We start from the raw sequence: 16,664 nt of genomic DNA, 5'->3' as shown, positions 1-16,664 counted from the left end.
GGCTGGAGTTTTGGTTGCTGTATTAGGTGAAGGCAAGATGTGCCCTCCCTGCCTGCAATACTGTGAGCTGTGGTCTGGTCTGAGGCAGGCAGTGGGGTGGCAACAGAGGTGGAGGGATTTAGGTGTAGTCTGGGCCAGCATGGCCTGGGATGTGGCTCTTAGAAAATTTAACAGGCATTTTAAAGATATGTGGAGAGACAATTCTATTTTCTCCAAATTCTCTCTTCCCCTTAACTTTGGCCACAAAGTGATAAAGAATTCTAGCACTGTGGTCAGACAGCCTTGGGATCAAACTCTTCTGCTTTTCTCAGCTGTGAATCCTGGGAGCCATAATAATTCTTTTGAACCTCAACTTCCTTGTCTCACACCCTCAGACCTCATGGTACAAATCCAGAGGAATGTCTGACTTGTGGATACAAACAGCTCATGGAAACTCTTAAACACTGTAGTTTTCTTTACCAAAAGACTTGAGAAAACACACCTCCAGTGAGTAAGAGTCAGTTTAATTTTTGGATCAACACTCTAAAAAAAAAAAAACATGATTAAATTATATTCCCCCCTTGTAATAAAATTTGATGGATTTACTTCTTTCTCACAATAACCCTATGCCTCAGCCTCTCAAGATCCTGAGTGCCATAGCAGATTACTAGTGTTCTAAATTTTATCAAGAAAATGGGTGGGGATGTGGGCTAGTGCTAGACCACGTGACTAGCATATATGTGGCTCTGGGTTCAATTCCAAACACCAAAAGAAAACCAAACCAGACCAAACCAGACCAAACCAAACCAAACCAAAACTAAACTTAGGGCTGGGGTGTAGCTAGGTAGAGGAAACTGCCCAAGAACGTACAAAGCCCTGAGTTCAACACCCAACATGGAAAAATAACCACACCAGTTTCTACCTAACACATTTTACCATGTACCACCTAAGGTCTTGATACACTATCTCATATAAATCAAGTGGGCCTTGAACCAGCTGTGTAGCTAAGGATGGCCCTGAGCTCCTGCTCCTCCTGTGTCTATATCCCAAGTACTAGGATCAAAGGCCTGAGCCAACACACTAAGTGTCCACATGCTTTCCCCCTTTTCCTTTCCTTCTTCTTCTTCTTTTTTTTTTTTCCCCTTTTGAGACAGGGTCTCTCAATATAGCCTTGCTAGTGATTTGCCTGCCTCTGCCTCCTGAGTGCTGGGATTAAATGTTTATGGTACCACCTGGCTTCCCAGGTAGTTAACTGTTGACTTTTGTTTGTGGTGCTGGGATCAAACCCTGGGCCTTACCCTTACCAGGCAAGTGCTTTACCACTAAGCTCTATTCCCAGGAGATTGCTGGCTTTACTTTGTGTTGATAATAGCTATCACTAACATTTCTGAATTGGTTAGTGGGTACAGAGACAATTGGTTATTCTGAGACATGAGGACAACAACAGTTTGTGGGCAGCTGGATGCGGGGCGCTGGGACACTGTGAAATAATCAGTTCTCGTGCATATGGTGCTGTCAAAGAGCACGTTCTCCCTGTCTGGTGAATCGAGGCTATAAAGAACTGGGAGATCTCTTGTAGACACTGGGGTGGCTCTGGCTAGACTTGGAGGAGTCCTCATCAGCACGGAAAAGGAAACCCAAAGTTTCAAAGTGACGATTCCTACCCTTGCCTCAGGTCCTCATGAGTGCTGGACCTGCTATTCTTGCTTGCCAGGTCCAAATCATCCTCTGAGAAGGGCTACAGTACTTTCAACACCGCAAGAGTAAGATTTTGCAAGGTGAAGCTGGTGCTAGATTTACTACAAAGCCCACAGCTGAAGTCCCAGCTATGTAACACTGGGCCAATCCTGAGCTCACTGTACATGTTAAGGGTAGGTGTGCTAGAGACAGGAGCCCATTGACGACACTTCCTGCTTGTTAGAAGACTTTGTATACTGTTTACAGCAGGACAGGGCAGGAGGGGGGCAGGGATGAAGATGGGGGAACAGATGGACTGATCAGTGGCCAAGGCTACCTTTTGAGATCACATTCTGCCTGCCTCGGTCCTGCCAGCTTGCCTGGGGGAATAAACCTCAATGTTCCTTGGTGCAGATTCTGTGCCCACACTGCCTTCGGGACAGATTCTGCTCTGTGTAGCTCTAAATACTCTGTACAGAGCCTGAGAATGATCCTTTAATGAACACAGTCCATAGAGCTCCTGGGTCTGGCACCTCTCTCCTTATACCTCTTCCAGGCTTCCTACTCTCAAACCGGAGATCAAGTTGTGTTCCTTTTCCTGGCTCCCCAGTCTATCTGCGGGCTACTGCAAACAGGCAGACGAAATGGCTGGGCGATCTTTATTGTCCATATCAAGGATAAGACTCTCATCGGGTGAATGTGAAAGGGTGCCAAGTGAGTCTCAGTGTGCAGGCCAGCTCTGCAGAGTGAAGGTGGCCAATGGCTCCTGGTTTCCATGACATTGTCCCAAATCATTTATGTCTGATGTGAGCCAACTGTGTCTGAGCAGAGTGGCATGTGTCCTTGTTTTGCTGTCTACCAGCTGTGTGATCTTACTGAATGTCTTAAACTCACTAACTTCAGTTCCCTAACTAACCCAGGATCAACACCCAGAGCCAGCCAGTCAAGGGTGTCTAACAAGCTGACACAAGTGATCACAGCAATCCTAACAAAGGTGACAGTTGTACTTAGTGACTGAGAGACATTTTCCACATGAAGGGCACTAGTTTAAAACAAACAAACAAACAAACAAACAAACAAACACACACACACACACACATCCTCGAGGAGACTGAAGTCAGAGAGGTTAACCTGGAGTGTAGAGGCTGGACTTAAGGCCAGGCAGTCACGTTCAGAGCCTGCATTCCTAACCCTCTGCTGGTAGGTGCCTATCCCATGAGGAGCCAAGCCTAGTGCTTGCAATCGGTCTTGATGAGACACACATCAGCACTGTGATAACTCTCTGACACTCCTGCCTAGGTTTTCTCTAAGATTGGGTCTTATATGGTAGCCCAGGAACTTGCCTGAGCCTCTTGAGTATTAAGAGCCACCATACATAGCCTTGCACATCCTTATAAGGAGTCTGTGGCCCTGAGAGGTTCTGGGTTCCATCCTAGGTCACATATAGTGCTGACACAAGGGGAAGAGTCCCTTGGATTTTATAGCCAGGATTTAAACCTGGCTCTAAATGACACAAAAGATCATGTTCCTATCCAAGACCCTGTACTGGCTCCTGAGAAAGCAACTTCAAAGGCTGTCGAGAGATGCCTTCTGACCTGATGGTGTGCGACAGGGCCAGGATCCCCAGCACGAAGAAATACATGGACAGCAAGAGGTTGATGTACTCCTGGGAGAATATCTGCGGAGGAAATACAAAAAGAAGCAAGTCAGTGTTGTCAAAAGCCCAAGGAACATGCTGGAGGCTGGTCTCATCTCCCACTCTGCAGTTAGGGGCGGTCAGGAAGAATCTCAGACTCCAAGACTTCCAGTTTCACAGTTATGGGGAAGGGTATCAGGTCCCACCCAGATGGACTCTACCTGAAAAGGTGTCTAGATGCCTACACATGTGACTTCATTTGAAGGAGGGCAATTACTATGTGTGCTTAGGGTCTTAGATGGCAGTTCTAGAGGAATAGGGGAGAGGTCTGAAATCAAACCCAAGAGCAGCGTCAGAACCACAGAATTTGCTCTTCAATGTTTCCTTCTCCCAGCTCAAAAATCCGAGAGCCCCTTCAGAATGGCTCCCAGGCCCTCAAGCATGCTAGTTTCAAAATAACTACACACTATTTGCTTTGCTCTTCATATCAACTCTCTGGTGATGCCTTCCCATGCCTGCGATGGCAGCTGAAAGTCAGGGCACCAGGCCCTGACAGCCACTTCCTCATCTCATCATTGCCAGGTCAAATAGAAATAGTCTGTCACAATGCTCCAAAGCTGGCTGTCACATTCTATCTGGAACTTGGGAAGGCTGTGCTGAATTGATCTATGCCTGTCACAGCCTTGGCTACACTGTCACCATGCTGTCTTAAATGGGAGGCAGGTATGTGCTTTTCCTGGGGGTATAGGGCCCACACCGATTGAGTAAGACTCTTAGGTATCTGCTGATGGGGGTCTGATCATGTCACTCTCCCACTGCAAGCCTCACCACTGTCTCCCTTTGTTTGCATGCTGTTTCCATGAATGGGAAGGCCTTGTAGGCCCTCACGATGGAGGCTGTCAATCACTCTGCCCCGCAAACACACTGCCTGTCTCACACATGGCAGGGCAGCCTCATTCTCCTTCCTAGGCATCCTGGGGGTGTACTCTTGAGCTGCTGAGACAGCTTTCTTTTCCCCTTACCTAAGCCACCCCAACTCTGCTTTTGCTTTCCTCAGTAGTCAGCACCAAGAAGCTGTACTCAGGTAACTGACTGACCCCTGCCCAACAGTTTGGCTGCATTTCCTGACTGTCTACTATGTGCAGAGCACTGTGCCAAATACTAGGCACACAATGAGGAATAAGCCAACTTCAGAGTTCATATGCAATGGGAGAGAAAGAATCTCAAACAATGCTGGAGGCCAAGGGTGCCAGGTTCTGCAATACCATGACAGAGCGCCCAGGGAGAAGGCGTCCTGCACGAGCCAGCAAAGGGAGTACTGTGCCCTGGACTAGAGGCATGGGGGACTGAGGAGAAAGAGTCCAGCCTGTGGACTGAATGTGCAGAGCCTGGATACATTGGGGGGTGGGGGTGGGGGGGACGACAGTCAAGTGTGGGATATCTGTTTGTGGGTATTCTGAAACCAGTAATAAGTATGATTTACGATTATAGAGCAATCAGTCAATGCGAAGGCCACTGAGACGGCTCAATGAGCAAAGGTGCTTACTGCCAAGCCTGAAGACCCGAGTTCGACCCCTAAAGCCCACACAGTGGAAGGAAAGAACCAACTCCTGCAAGTGTTCTTCAGACCTCAGCACATCTGCCATAGCATAAATGACCCTCAAAATAAATTCAGTGTAAGAAGAAAAAAAAAAAAAGAGTGGGGCTGGAGAGGTGACTCATTCGTGCACCAGTGGTCAGGAGCACTTGTTCTTGAGAAGGATCAGGGTTCAATTCCCAGCACCCACTTGGAGGCTCGCTACCTCCTCAGGAACCAGGCATGCATGTGGTATACAGACAGACAGACATGCAGGCAAGCACATAAAAAAAAATAAAATAAAGAGTAATCAATGTACCATGAAACAAGCATTACATTTTGGTTTTTTCTTGACTCATAGACTAGTAAAACTAAGTTTTGATGGCAGCCAGTATTCATGTAAGCCAGTGGGAAGGTAAACAGAGCCATCTTCTTGGCGGGCAGTTTGATGCTGTCTGGGGTGAGGGTGCAGCTCAGTGGTACAAAAATGTGCTTGGCACGCAGCAAGCCTCGGCTCGAAGCAGCCTCACAGCTGCCACCAGTGCCACTGCCACAAAGGAATTTGGCATTGTCTGTCTGACTGCAAATGGAGACCCTGTTTGACTTGGAATCTTACTGCATATATTTGAGAAAGACATATTCGTGCACCAAAGTATATTGTGCCACAATGTGGAAATGAACATATTCATATTCATCATGAGTGAACTGCTAGCAGCACTGCTGTGATAACCCAACACTGGGCCCGGGCCCCCGAGGGCGCATGAAACACCAGGTACTGCTGACTGTGTTGGTACAGGCAACCAACCAACACACAGCACCTTCCAACCCCTCCAATATTTAATGTAATCTAGGCCTATCATTACAGACTTTCAAGAAACTACAGGAGAAGGTCTGGCTTGTTTATACCTTTCCTTAGGTTGAAGAACACAGATAGACAGAGACACATTTTGTAACTGTGATAAGGGAATCCAGGGTCTTGTATGTGCTAGCCAAGCATTCTATAACACTACACTCCCAGCCTTGAAAAAAAATTAATCATTTAAAGAACTTTTCAAGGGGGCTGGAAAGATGGCTCAGCAGTTAGGAGCACTGACTGCTCTTCCAGAGGTCAATTCCCAGCAACCACATGGTGGCTCACAACCATGTAATGGAATCTGATGCCCTCTTCTGGTATGTCTGAGAAGAGCAACAGTATACTCATATATATATAAAATAAGTAAATAAATATTAAAAAAAAACTTTGTAATTACAAACTAAAGCTATTTTGACTAATTTTCAACAAATAGAATGAGTTTATGATATAGCAGTAAAAACATCAAGAGTTTAACAATTTGCTTCTGATGCCAAGGCATGCTTACCGAAAGCCTAAAGGGAGCTGCAGCACATGGTGACAACACCTACCCTGCTGTGGGACCGGCTTCTCTTCTGTGTAGTGAATGTTAAGTGTCCATTACTTTCACACTCAGAGAGCAGTACGCATACATGGAGCAGAACAGGTTTACAGAGCATTTAGCTACATGAGAAAATGCTTAGGACGTTTCCAATGGGAAGTGAACGCTATAGATGGCCACACTGTGTGGCCACAGCTATGGAGAAAGCTTGGGAAGACCACGGAAGATTTGGCTCTGAGGGGAACTGGAAGTTGGGTTTTGGATGGGGTTTCTCCCTTTTTCCTTTTCTGTGTTTGCCAAATATTCGACTTTGAGGCTGTTTAATTTTTATTGGGAAAAGAAACCTCAATTTCAAAAATGGTGATCAGTAAGGCAGAGGTGTATGTGCAACAAAAGTTCCACTCCAGGCCAGCCCAGCCCAGCAATACAAGGAAAGAGAAGTGGTACAAGAACACAAAGGCCTGCTGGTGGGGAAAAGGGGCAAATGCCAGCTCTGGCTGCAGATTTCTGCCTGCACGACTCATTTCTGCTGCTGCTTCCCGTAAGTGACCACTCAGAAAATAAAGTTATCTAGGTGGCAAAGGACTTACTTTGAAAAAGAGGTAGAGCCCCAGGAGTGTGCAGCTGGCGATGATGGGGAAGCGGGCAGCGTCTCGGCTGGTGATGGTTTCTGGCATGTCCGAAGAGCTCTGGGGAGAGAAGGAGGGTGCTGCTGAGCCACCACGGCTGCATGCTGCCGGAACGTGAGACTTTAGCAGTCATCTGTCTCCCTTCATGCTGGTCCACTTTGGTATCTCGGGTTCCCCACATTCCCTGTCTCGAGGCTTTAGCTAATGCTAATCCCTCTACTACAGGGGTTTATAATGACAGATGTTATAATCTGGCATGGGTAAGGAGCTGCCAAGAGATAAACTATTTACACATGTAGAGCACAACACCTTAGTGCTGTGAATATGGGAAATAAATGAAAATGGAGTAACAGCATAGCATACGGATTGGATCAGTTTTATAGCATTTATGTCAAAGTTCAGCGGAGCACAATCCTACTAAAAAACCTTTCAACATGGGCGTGGTGGTACACCTTTCACCCTGCACTCAGGAGGCACAGCTAGGTGATTCTTTGTGAATTCAAGGCCAACCTGGTCTATAGAGTGAGAACCTATCCCAAACCCAAAGCAAAACAAAAGCTCAAATCCTTTTTGTCCTTAGGGAGCCAGCTCACATCCCCGTTGGGAAGCCCTTCAGACTTCTGACAGCCCTACTTTTCCTGAGGTAGATGGACGTTTTGTGATGAACCTGCTGCTTGGTTCTGTAAGGGGCTGTGCCCCACCTGTTAGATGGGACTCCAGGTCAGCACTTGGCTTTCCTATTTTATACCACAGCTACCCAGGGTCCTTGCAATGCCAGGCTAGACTCCTGATCATGCCAAAGGAAACTCTTAGTAGGAGCCAGTCCCATCACAGCACTGGAGGTTTCCACCAGAGCATCCACCTTGTGAACGAGGCATCTGCAGTCCTTCGAGGAAGCACCTCGAGCAGCTGTCGAGTCTCACTAATTAATTTGGCTCATCAAAATTATTAGGAAAAAGCATGCCAGGAGGGCAGCTATATGGAGAGGAAGACTGTGACTCTAAGAAGCTCTTGTGCACCAAAGCATAAGACTGCAAAATGACAAGGAGCCAGCAGCTAGGCAGCAAGCCTGTGAAATCATCACCAGGAAAGGAGGCTTATAGGACAGATGCTCACAAACCCGGACAGCCTTGGGAAGGCTATTTGGGGAATGCATAAGCTAAGTGTACAGAAGCCCAATGACACAGGGAGCACGTGCCTATGGTATGTGTGTGTTTCCACGTGTGAGCATGTGTTTTAATGGGTGCACGTGTATACCCCTTTTATATAGAGACAGGACCCACAATTTGGATAGTCAGGCTATCGTTTGAGGGGTCCTGTCTCCGTCTCCTTAAGTGCTGGGATTATAGGTGGTCTGCCTCATGCACTAGTGGTGAGATCTGAACCCTGGTCCTCACTCTTGATGGACAAGTGCATTACTGACTCACTTCCTCAGCTCTAATCTTTATCCCTTTAGAACTCTTTCTGTGGCACTGGGGATCGAATCTACACAACGTGGCCAGCACTCTATTTCTGAGATCAGCCTATCACCTCAGAGAGGCCCAACTCTCACAGTCTATCAGGATTTCATTTCTCATCTACCAGAATGGGAAAAATTCATGCTTTGTAAGATACCAACCTGACAAGCCATGGAGGTAAGTGAAGGCCAACATGTTTTTCTAAAGGGATAATTGGTGATATAAGCCAAAACCTTACTGTATAATTGGCCAGACAATTAAAGTCTGAGAATCCTTCCTACAGATATTCATGGCTGAGACTCAGTTATTTCTCTGCCAGAAAGGGTAACAGCCTTCAGTTTACTTACCTCAGAATGGGTGTTCTCTGTGTACACATGCTGGTGTTGAGAGGCTGAAGACTAAGATACATGTGGGGCATGAGAAAAGGCAAACTGTGACCATGTGAAGAAAATGGGAAGGTCCTTAACACATGCCCCCACATCACCCACAGGGCTGAGGGGCTGCCCAGGCTGCAAGGCAGGCCTCCCCACTTTGACTCTCTCCATGGTTTGGGAGGCCCTGTTTCCTTCCCTCTTTCCTCTGCCAGCCGTGGCTTCTGCTTTTGGCAGCAGTGTGATGACGCTTGGTCAGCACCTGGCCACTGTGCACCTCCACACCTGGAATACATTTCCCATGTAGCAGCAGTGTGGGCACAAAATCAACAGGACAGATCCTACCTCGGTGAGTCCCCAGACAAGTGGGGTACAATCTTGACAGCTAATGTAGACTGACAATGTAGTGTGATGTGGGGTAATGTGGACACACATGCTTATCCGTGGTATGAAGGCCAAATGGTTAACACTTGCCCTGTGTCCAGGAGGCCCAGCAGCCTCTCGGCTGCATTTGGGGATATCAACTTTCTCTCTCAGAGCCTTCATTTCCTTGAGTGCAAAACCAGGACTCCAGTGTCTGCAGTGGAGTCATTACTCAAGCCTATGTGCTATTTCTACCAATGTGTACAAGGAATCATGGGTAAGCCAGCACTATTTCTGCAGGGAAGTAATTGCCACAGGTGGCCTGAGCAGATGCCATTTAAAGCCTTGACAGACAGTCTCAGGGTCTGGAATGCAAAGGAAGCCCAATAAAGGCCAACTGTGTGGAGGCCTTTGCTCTGTGTCCACAGTGGAACATTTCGCCAGCAGACTTCAGAGAGAGGCGTGGGGCTCGAAAGCACATTCAGGACTTTGTGGCTTCCCTACAAACCAGTGCTACGGCTCATTTCCACAAATCCCTTTCAGTTTAGCCTGGTCCCAGGACAGGAAGAGGCTTCATGTTATTCGATGACAAACCAAGGTGGACAGATGCTTCACCAAACAGAGGAATCTGGTCTCCTCTGTGGGCGCCTGTTATAATACCTCATGCTGCAGTGTTGAGTCAGAGTGGAAGCATTGTGGTTGACTGGTAATAATACAAGAAGGAGAACATTTACTGAGCCCTTTCTATGTCCGGGCAGTCTGCCCCAATCAGGTACTTTCTTAAGACATTAAAAACAAGGCTCCAAGAAACAGAGTATTTTGCTAAGTATGACACAGATGGTGAGTGGCCAAGCCAGGGATCAAACCTGGCAGGCTGCTGGCCTCCCTCCTCTTTAGTAGCAGACCTCTACTTTCCTCTCTGGAGAGTTCTGTCAGAAGCCTGATCATGCCAAAGAGGCCCATGGCCTTCTCAAGACTCAGTCCTGAAGAAAAAGAACAGTTCATTCATTTGTTTTTTAAGACAGGGTTTCTCTGTGAAATACTGGCTGTCTTAGAACTCCCTCTGTAGACTAGGCTGGCCTTGAATTTAAGAGAGCTACCAGCCTCTGACTCCTGAGTGCTGGGATTAAAGGCATGTGCCACCACTGGCAGGCTGAACATCTTTGTGGTTACAAAAGCCAAAAACAAAACAAAACAAACAAACAAAAACAACAACAACAAAAAAACCCCACAACTTATTAAGATTCACTACTAATTTGATTTGGGTTTTTAAGCCAAACACACTGAGAATTAATGGGGGAAAGCTTTACAAACATCTGAAACAAATTTAGCTTTCAGCTGCCTGGGTATTTAGACATCCGGGTGGAAGCCAAAGCAACAGGGGGAGCCCGATGCCCAGCTTGAGCCCTGGAAGGACTGGCAGGACTGCTTCCTGACCACATCCGAGATATCCTGGAATTCCCAGGCCACTTTATTACTGTCTACCTGGACTAAGGCCCCGGGGAATCTTGTGGTTACCCTACATTCACCCTTTGCCACCATTCTGCCCCCTGGCTATGCCCTAAACGCATATTCTCCCCGTAAGTGTCCTCACCACACAGCTGGCTTCACCAACTGCACTGGACATTGTATGTCTCCTTCCAACCGAAAGGCACACTCTCTTAAGCCTACACCTGGCTGTCGTTGAATAAGCTACACACTCTATAGCAGGCCATCTTGTAGAAGCTGAGGATAGAGATTCAGGTAGTGTTTGACTCAATAAGCCAATTTCAAGAAACTTGCCCTACAAATTATGAAAATAATAAGTGAGTAAGGATACTGATTTCAGCATGGTTTTTAGTGGCTAAGGACTAAAAACATATCATGGAGGTCTCTAAATTAGTGCCTCTCAAATTTTTAGTGGTCACCAGAGTCACCAAGAGGGCTTTTCAGAGTCCACCTTGAATTTCTGAATCTGCTTTTCCCGAGAGTTCTGCCCTTTCAGAACTGGTGCCCTGAACAAAGTCTGGGTACAGTGGGCCTGGTGCTCACATCTGCAGTTTCAGCTCCAAGGAAGTTGAGGCAGGAAGAGTGTTAGTCAGAGGCCACACTGAGTTGCCTACAGAGTACCAGGCCAGCCAGGGCAACATAGCAGGATCCAGCCTCAAAATAAATAAATAAATAAATAAATAAATAGATAGATAGATAGATAGATAGATAGATAAATAAAAAATAAAAAACAAAACCCAACGCTCCAAAAATCCAGATCTACTGACACACTTGGGTGTCCCAAGGAAGAAAATCTTTACTGATGGGTAAATAAGACCCAGGCAACAGGAGCTGCTGCTGGAGAGGCAGCAGGGTGGGAGGGAGGTATTCATATGTACCTGTGGGCCTTTGGGTGGTGTACTAGGGACCAATTTCACTACAAAAAGGCAGAGGTGCTGTAAACATAAAACGATTAATTCACATTGCTAAGGAAAAACCAAGCTGCAGAGCAGCAGGCACCGAACAATCCCCTTTCTAGTGACAGACTGCCTATGTGTCTATACAGAAGCAAGGGTATATTATACCTTTTGTATACCTAGTATACACACAAAAAATGTTCTAAAAGGCAGGCTGGGGATACAGCTTGGTGGTAAGAGTATATGCTTAGCAGGGATGAGGTCCTGGGTTAGATCAGGAGTGCCACAAAACTGAAAAAGTTCTGGTAGGTTCTATAAGTAGCCGTGTGTGTGTGTGTGTGTGTGTGTGTGTGTTCGTGCGCATGCGTGAGATTTCCAAGGATTATTCTTGTATGCTCTGGTAGCTGCATGAGTGTCACACATGAGCAGAAGTTTTCTAAGTACCCATTTTAAGTGTTACATTACCTTCAGCAGTCTTCTCTTCAGACAGGTTGTAGGTCCCTGAGCATCCTGTCACATAGCACTTATGGCCCTCTCCCGAGCTCCTGCCATTCCTGTCACCACGCCCTCTCCTCCTCAGCCTGATGACTCCTCACTCACATGGGCAGAGACAACTGTTGCCTCTTCCTGGATACAGCAGAAGTTGGCTGATCATACATTCTGGGTCTCATCCCAGCAGCCCTGAAACCTCGCCCAGGACCTGACAACAGATGCCCGGTTCTGTTGGCTAAGAGATTCCTCTTTGCTGAAGCGAAAGCCCAATAGACCTATCAGTCAGCTCCTGCTTGGCTAGAAGTTGCTCTCTCTAAAGGATACAGGTTTCTGACACCCACACAGGGTGACTTCTTCCTAACACCCCCACAGGGTTCACCTTCTTTTGCCTAGGATTTCACAACATACTCTGCCTTTTATGGATGCTGCTGACCCCAGGGGAACTGTCCTCGAGTGCTCTCTCTCTCAGTAGGCTGTGGTGTCGAATACCAGTTGGAAGTGCCAAGCTCCTGGGTGCCCACTCTGCCCTCCTCTCTTGGACAAGGTGGACAAAGGAGTCATTTGGCTCTCATTGTATCTCAGGTCAAAATACTATTTGTGTGTCTTCAGTGGCATCTGTACCAAGGATGGTGGCCTGGTCTAGAAGTGGGGCCACCTGATGCATTCTCTAGCTGCCAAGGGGACTTTCAGAAGTCATTCTTTGATCCTCAGATCTTTTTTACAAACAGACATGACAGACTGGCTCTTGCTTGCTGGTGTGAGCATCAAGGCTGGTAAAGGCTCCATAAGCTTAGAGCATCCTGGCTGCGGGCTACTAACAAATGGGCAGGTCCTTTGTTGTCTAAATCATCTAAGAAGGCATCCCAGTGAGCAATGCCTAGAACAGATAAGAGGCATTATGGTTCCCTTTCTTCTATCCACACCCTCTGCTCCAGCTACACTAAGTCACCCTCTGTTTCCTGAAGTGCCTCCTCCCTTCTCGCTCTGGTACCTTTCTTGCTTTCTCCAGCTTAAGAATGCCCTCTCCTGGCTGGAACCGTACATCTCATCTGCTCAGCCACAGATGCTCTGCCTTTCTCTATAGCCCACCGCAGCTCGTGCCTTACCATCTTTCCGAATTCCTTGGTAACAGGGCTCTGACCTACTCATCTTTGCAGTATCCCTCATCATTGATAACAGCTTGAGTTCAACAAACACTGCTGCCCAGAACTGTGTTTTCTGCAAAGACTGGTCCATGCGTAGAAGGCACCAAGGAGAACCATTCAGTCTAGGGGCCGCTCAGCATCATGCCAGGCTGGCCTGCCTCTCTCTTGTCCTTGTCTGTGTTTCAGAACTTGTCTGGACACCAAGCAGCTGCCTGACCATACTGGTGGAGGACACCCAAACTCTGCTTAGAAGAGGCAGAGCAGCAAAGAAAATGGGTCACACCCGGTCTTTCAGCCTGAGTGCTCTCTCTTTATCTGCCCAGAAAGGTCCAGCAGTAGGTTTCCTGTTTCTTGGACAGGAAGGTGGTATGTCCTCAGACACACGGTGTTTTTAAGAATCTGAACTGAAGCAGTTTCAAAAGTGCCAGCTGCCTTGTGAGTGAGTCTGCCCTTTCTGGGGAAGGCAGCTTCCTCTCCAGGCCACCTTCAGGTTTGGTGGGGGAGGGGCAGTGGGGAACTGTACAGTTACTGTACTGGAGTGAAGGTGCCAGGAAGGGAGAAGCTGTTACTTTTTGTGGGCCTCAGAAGCTCAATATAGGGCAGGGAGATTTGGGAGGGAGGTGGAAGGTTCCGGGGTCCCCCTGGACTTGCAGAGACAGACTTCACAGAAGGCCAAGGATAGGGCTCACTCTAGTCTCATTAACAGTCCCAAAGTATAACTATTTTTTTTTTTTTTAAATTCAGCAGGTAGGCTCAATTTGCAAAGGGACTTGTCCTGGGGAGAAAGGCTACTTTGAGGTAGCGGCTGGGCTTTAGCTTGGATAGATGCAAGGCTGGGTGGTAAATAGGGTGAAGGGATCAACCAAACAAGTCTAAACCCGGGAGAACCAAGGTACCACACTTCAAATAGCTAGATGGGTGGAACACATTCTAAACAAAAGATAAGGAGCTGAGTTGGTGCTCTATTCCTCCGCCCCCTTTTCCCCCTGGGCAACTGGGTCTCTGTAGCCTAGCTGCCCTAGAATCTTTGATTCTCCTGCCTCAGCTCCCTGGGTGCTAGGCTTTATGGCATGATAGCAGGCTTCTATTTTATTTAAAAGACTTTACATTTACTTATTTACTGTGATCGTGATGAGGTCAGAAAATAACATGCAGTAGTCGGGATATCTCCTTCCATCATTTGCTTCCCTGGGATTTAACTGAAATCATCAGGCTTGGCGGCAAGCGCCTTTAACCGCTGCGCCACCTCCCCTCCCCTGGGTTTTGTTTTTAAGGCAGGGAGAGGGTCTGATCTAGGAGTTCCTGGCGGGTATACTCGAAGCTGTGATTCTAGGGCGACAGAAATCAGGGCCTAGGGATGGATCTGGATGCTACAATTAACTGTGGGTGTGGCCAGGCATGGCTCCTTAACAGAGGATGACAAAAGATGGTTCCTTTCAGAGCCATACCTGTAAGGAACACTGAGGCTGATCCAAGCTACGGGATGGGGTGATTGCCCAGGGTAAGGTGCAAACACCTGGTTGCTTATTAGAAATAGCATCAGGTGGGGCTGGGCCCAGCAGGCTCAGTCAGTGCCTGCCTTTGTGTCTAGGGTCGGGCCGACAGGGTTTCCAGCTGTGGCATGAAGCAGGGGTCTGGGGGAGGGGATATGGCAGGGTCTGTCTGAGGACCGCTATCTGAGTACGAAACTAATTCCCGCTTCTGGGAGTGGCCAGATCCTGGGACACCAAAGACCAGCCACAGATGTGAACCCAGGTGGAGGGAATGGTGATCCATACCCGGGTGGGTGAGTGACGCGGGAGAAGGGACAGCTATCTAGTCTTCGGGGACGGGTCCGTGGGGCCGTGGCCAGGATGGGAGTGGAAGGCGCTCGCTCTCGCCCCGACCCTACCTTGCCGCGGGCGCAGCGCACCGAGCGCAGAGCGCCGAAGAAGATGGGGAGCAGCGCCATGAGCAGGAGGCTGCCGTAGGCCAGCGCGATGCCCTCGGGCGTGGAGGGCGGCCGCGTCGTGACGTTGGCTGGGGTGCCAGCTTCGGCGCTGCCGTTGTGCGGGTCGCTGAGGGCCGAATCCATGGCAAGGCTGCGCTCGGGCTCCGATTCCAGCTCCGGCCGCCGCAGCACGAACGTAGATGGAAAAGAGGCACTGCGGGGAAAGCCACGTTCTCCTAAAGAAACAGGAAGTGACGTGCCTCTCTTGCCTTTCCGTGCCGTGCAGTGAACGCGCGCGCGTTCACGCTACCGCGCGCCCGATCGCCCTCTGGTGGCACTGAGGGAGGGGCGGTATGTTGCTAAGCAACTTGAGGCCGACCTGTAAAGGCGCTCTGGACCACTGTAATCCATCCTGAGATTTGAGGACCTGTCCCTCAGTCCTAGGTGATTTCTTCAGTGCCAGGCTATCCACCTCTCCACAAATCCTCATCCTCCATCCAAGAAATTATGCATGCATTCATCCGAAACTCAACTGTTCATTTGAGCCTTAAATATTTATTGGGGTGTCCCACTTACCCTTGTCACTCTCCTAGGGTCCAAGGACACTGAAGTGAACAAGCAAAGGTTTGTCCTATCATTCACGAAGCTTGAATTTGAGTGTGCAGGAGTTGGAAGGGGGAAGGCGGAGAGAGTAAAATGAACAAAATAAATTATGACGTCTAAAAGTGATTATCTTTTAGAATAGCTTTAAAATGTAAAGATGACGGCATATCGGTATGAGTTAGAAACCATGTTAATGCAAATACATTAGAGAAAAACAAAGCAAAATAGGGTGGGTGTATAAAAGGTTTGCAAATGTATTATGTGGCTATTATGTGCCAGGCAATAATAATCCTTATCACTCTGTAACCCCTTAGAGTTTATAAACTCCGTGGCTCTTATAACTGGAAGGAACTATTTAAGGTACTTTTAGTATTTTTTAAAAAAGAAAACAGGAAGCATCATAAACCCACCTGACAATAATCCAACAGTACAAAAGAGAATATGAAAGTAAGATTCTTTTTGACGTTCCCCTCACCTCTCTTAAAGGAAGGTACTCTTAGTTTTTATTTCACGTATGTGGATTTTTTGCCTACATTTGTCTATGCAGCACTTGCTTGCCAGAAAGAGAATCAGATCCCTGGAACTGAGGTTACAGACAGTTGTGAGCCACCCTGTGAATCCTGGATATTGAAGCTTAGTCCTCTGAAAGTGCAGCCAGTGCTTTTAACTGCTGACCCATCTCTCTCCAACCTCAAAGCAGTCAATCCTAATTGTTTCTTGTGTATCATTTTTTGAAATGTGATTTCATATAGCCAAGGCTGGCCCCAATTTTTGTAAGCAGTTGAGGATGATCTTAAACTTCTGACCCCCTTAAACGCCCCAGGTCTGGGGTTACAGGTGTGCACCACTATTCTTTGAGTATTCAATGTTAAGGATTGACTTTAAGCTCTCGTGCGTGCTAGGCAACCCACTACCTGAGCTACTACCGTAGGCCCCTTGAAGATCATTCTAGAACTTTTCTTGAGTTTATAGACACATACATTAATTTACTAATTCATTAAACAAATCACAATTGCACACCTAGTATATAA

The 16,664-nt window shown here is 47.6% G+C and overlaps 1 protein-coding gene across 3 annotated transcripts in view; it reads right to left on the bottom strand.

The window, feature by feature from the left end:
• Nucleotides 1-15,299, bottom strand: part of Hm13 (histocompatibility minor 13) — a 37,306-nt gene extending 22,007 nt beyond the window's left edge. For 2 of the 3 annotated variants that reach the window (XM_034496345.2, XM_034496347.2), the window contains exons 1-3: nucleotides 14,992-15,299; nucleotides 6,850-6,948; nucleotides 3,252-3,334 (exon numbers count right to left, since the gene is read on the bottom strand). In XM_034496345.2, coding sequence (XP_034352236.1) covers nucleotides 3,252-3,334; nucleotides 6,850-6,948; nucleotides 14,992-15,174 — 365 coding nt within the window. In that variant the 5' untranslated portion in view covers nucleotides 15,175-15,299. The remainder of the gene's footprint in view (nucleotides 1-3,251; nucleotides 3,335-6,849; nucleotides 6,949-14,991) is intronic. The other variant, XM_034496346.2, reaches the window with a different exon arrangement.
• Nucleotides 15,300-16,664: the final 1,365 nt, after the last annotated feature.

The sequence above is a fragment of the Arvicanthis niloticus genome, chromosome 2 (assembly GCF_011762505.2).
Source record: "Arvicanthis niloticus isolate mArvNil1 chromosome 2, mArvNil1.pat.X, whole genome shotgun sequence".
NCBI classification, from domain to species: Eukaryota; Metazoa; Chordata; class Mammalia; order Rodentia; family Muridae; genus Arvicanthis; species Arvicanthis niloticus.
Note: the sequence above shows the minus strand (reverse complement) of the source record. Positions and strands in the feature narration are given on the sequence as shown.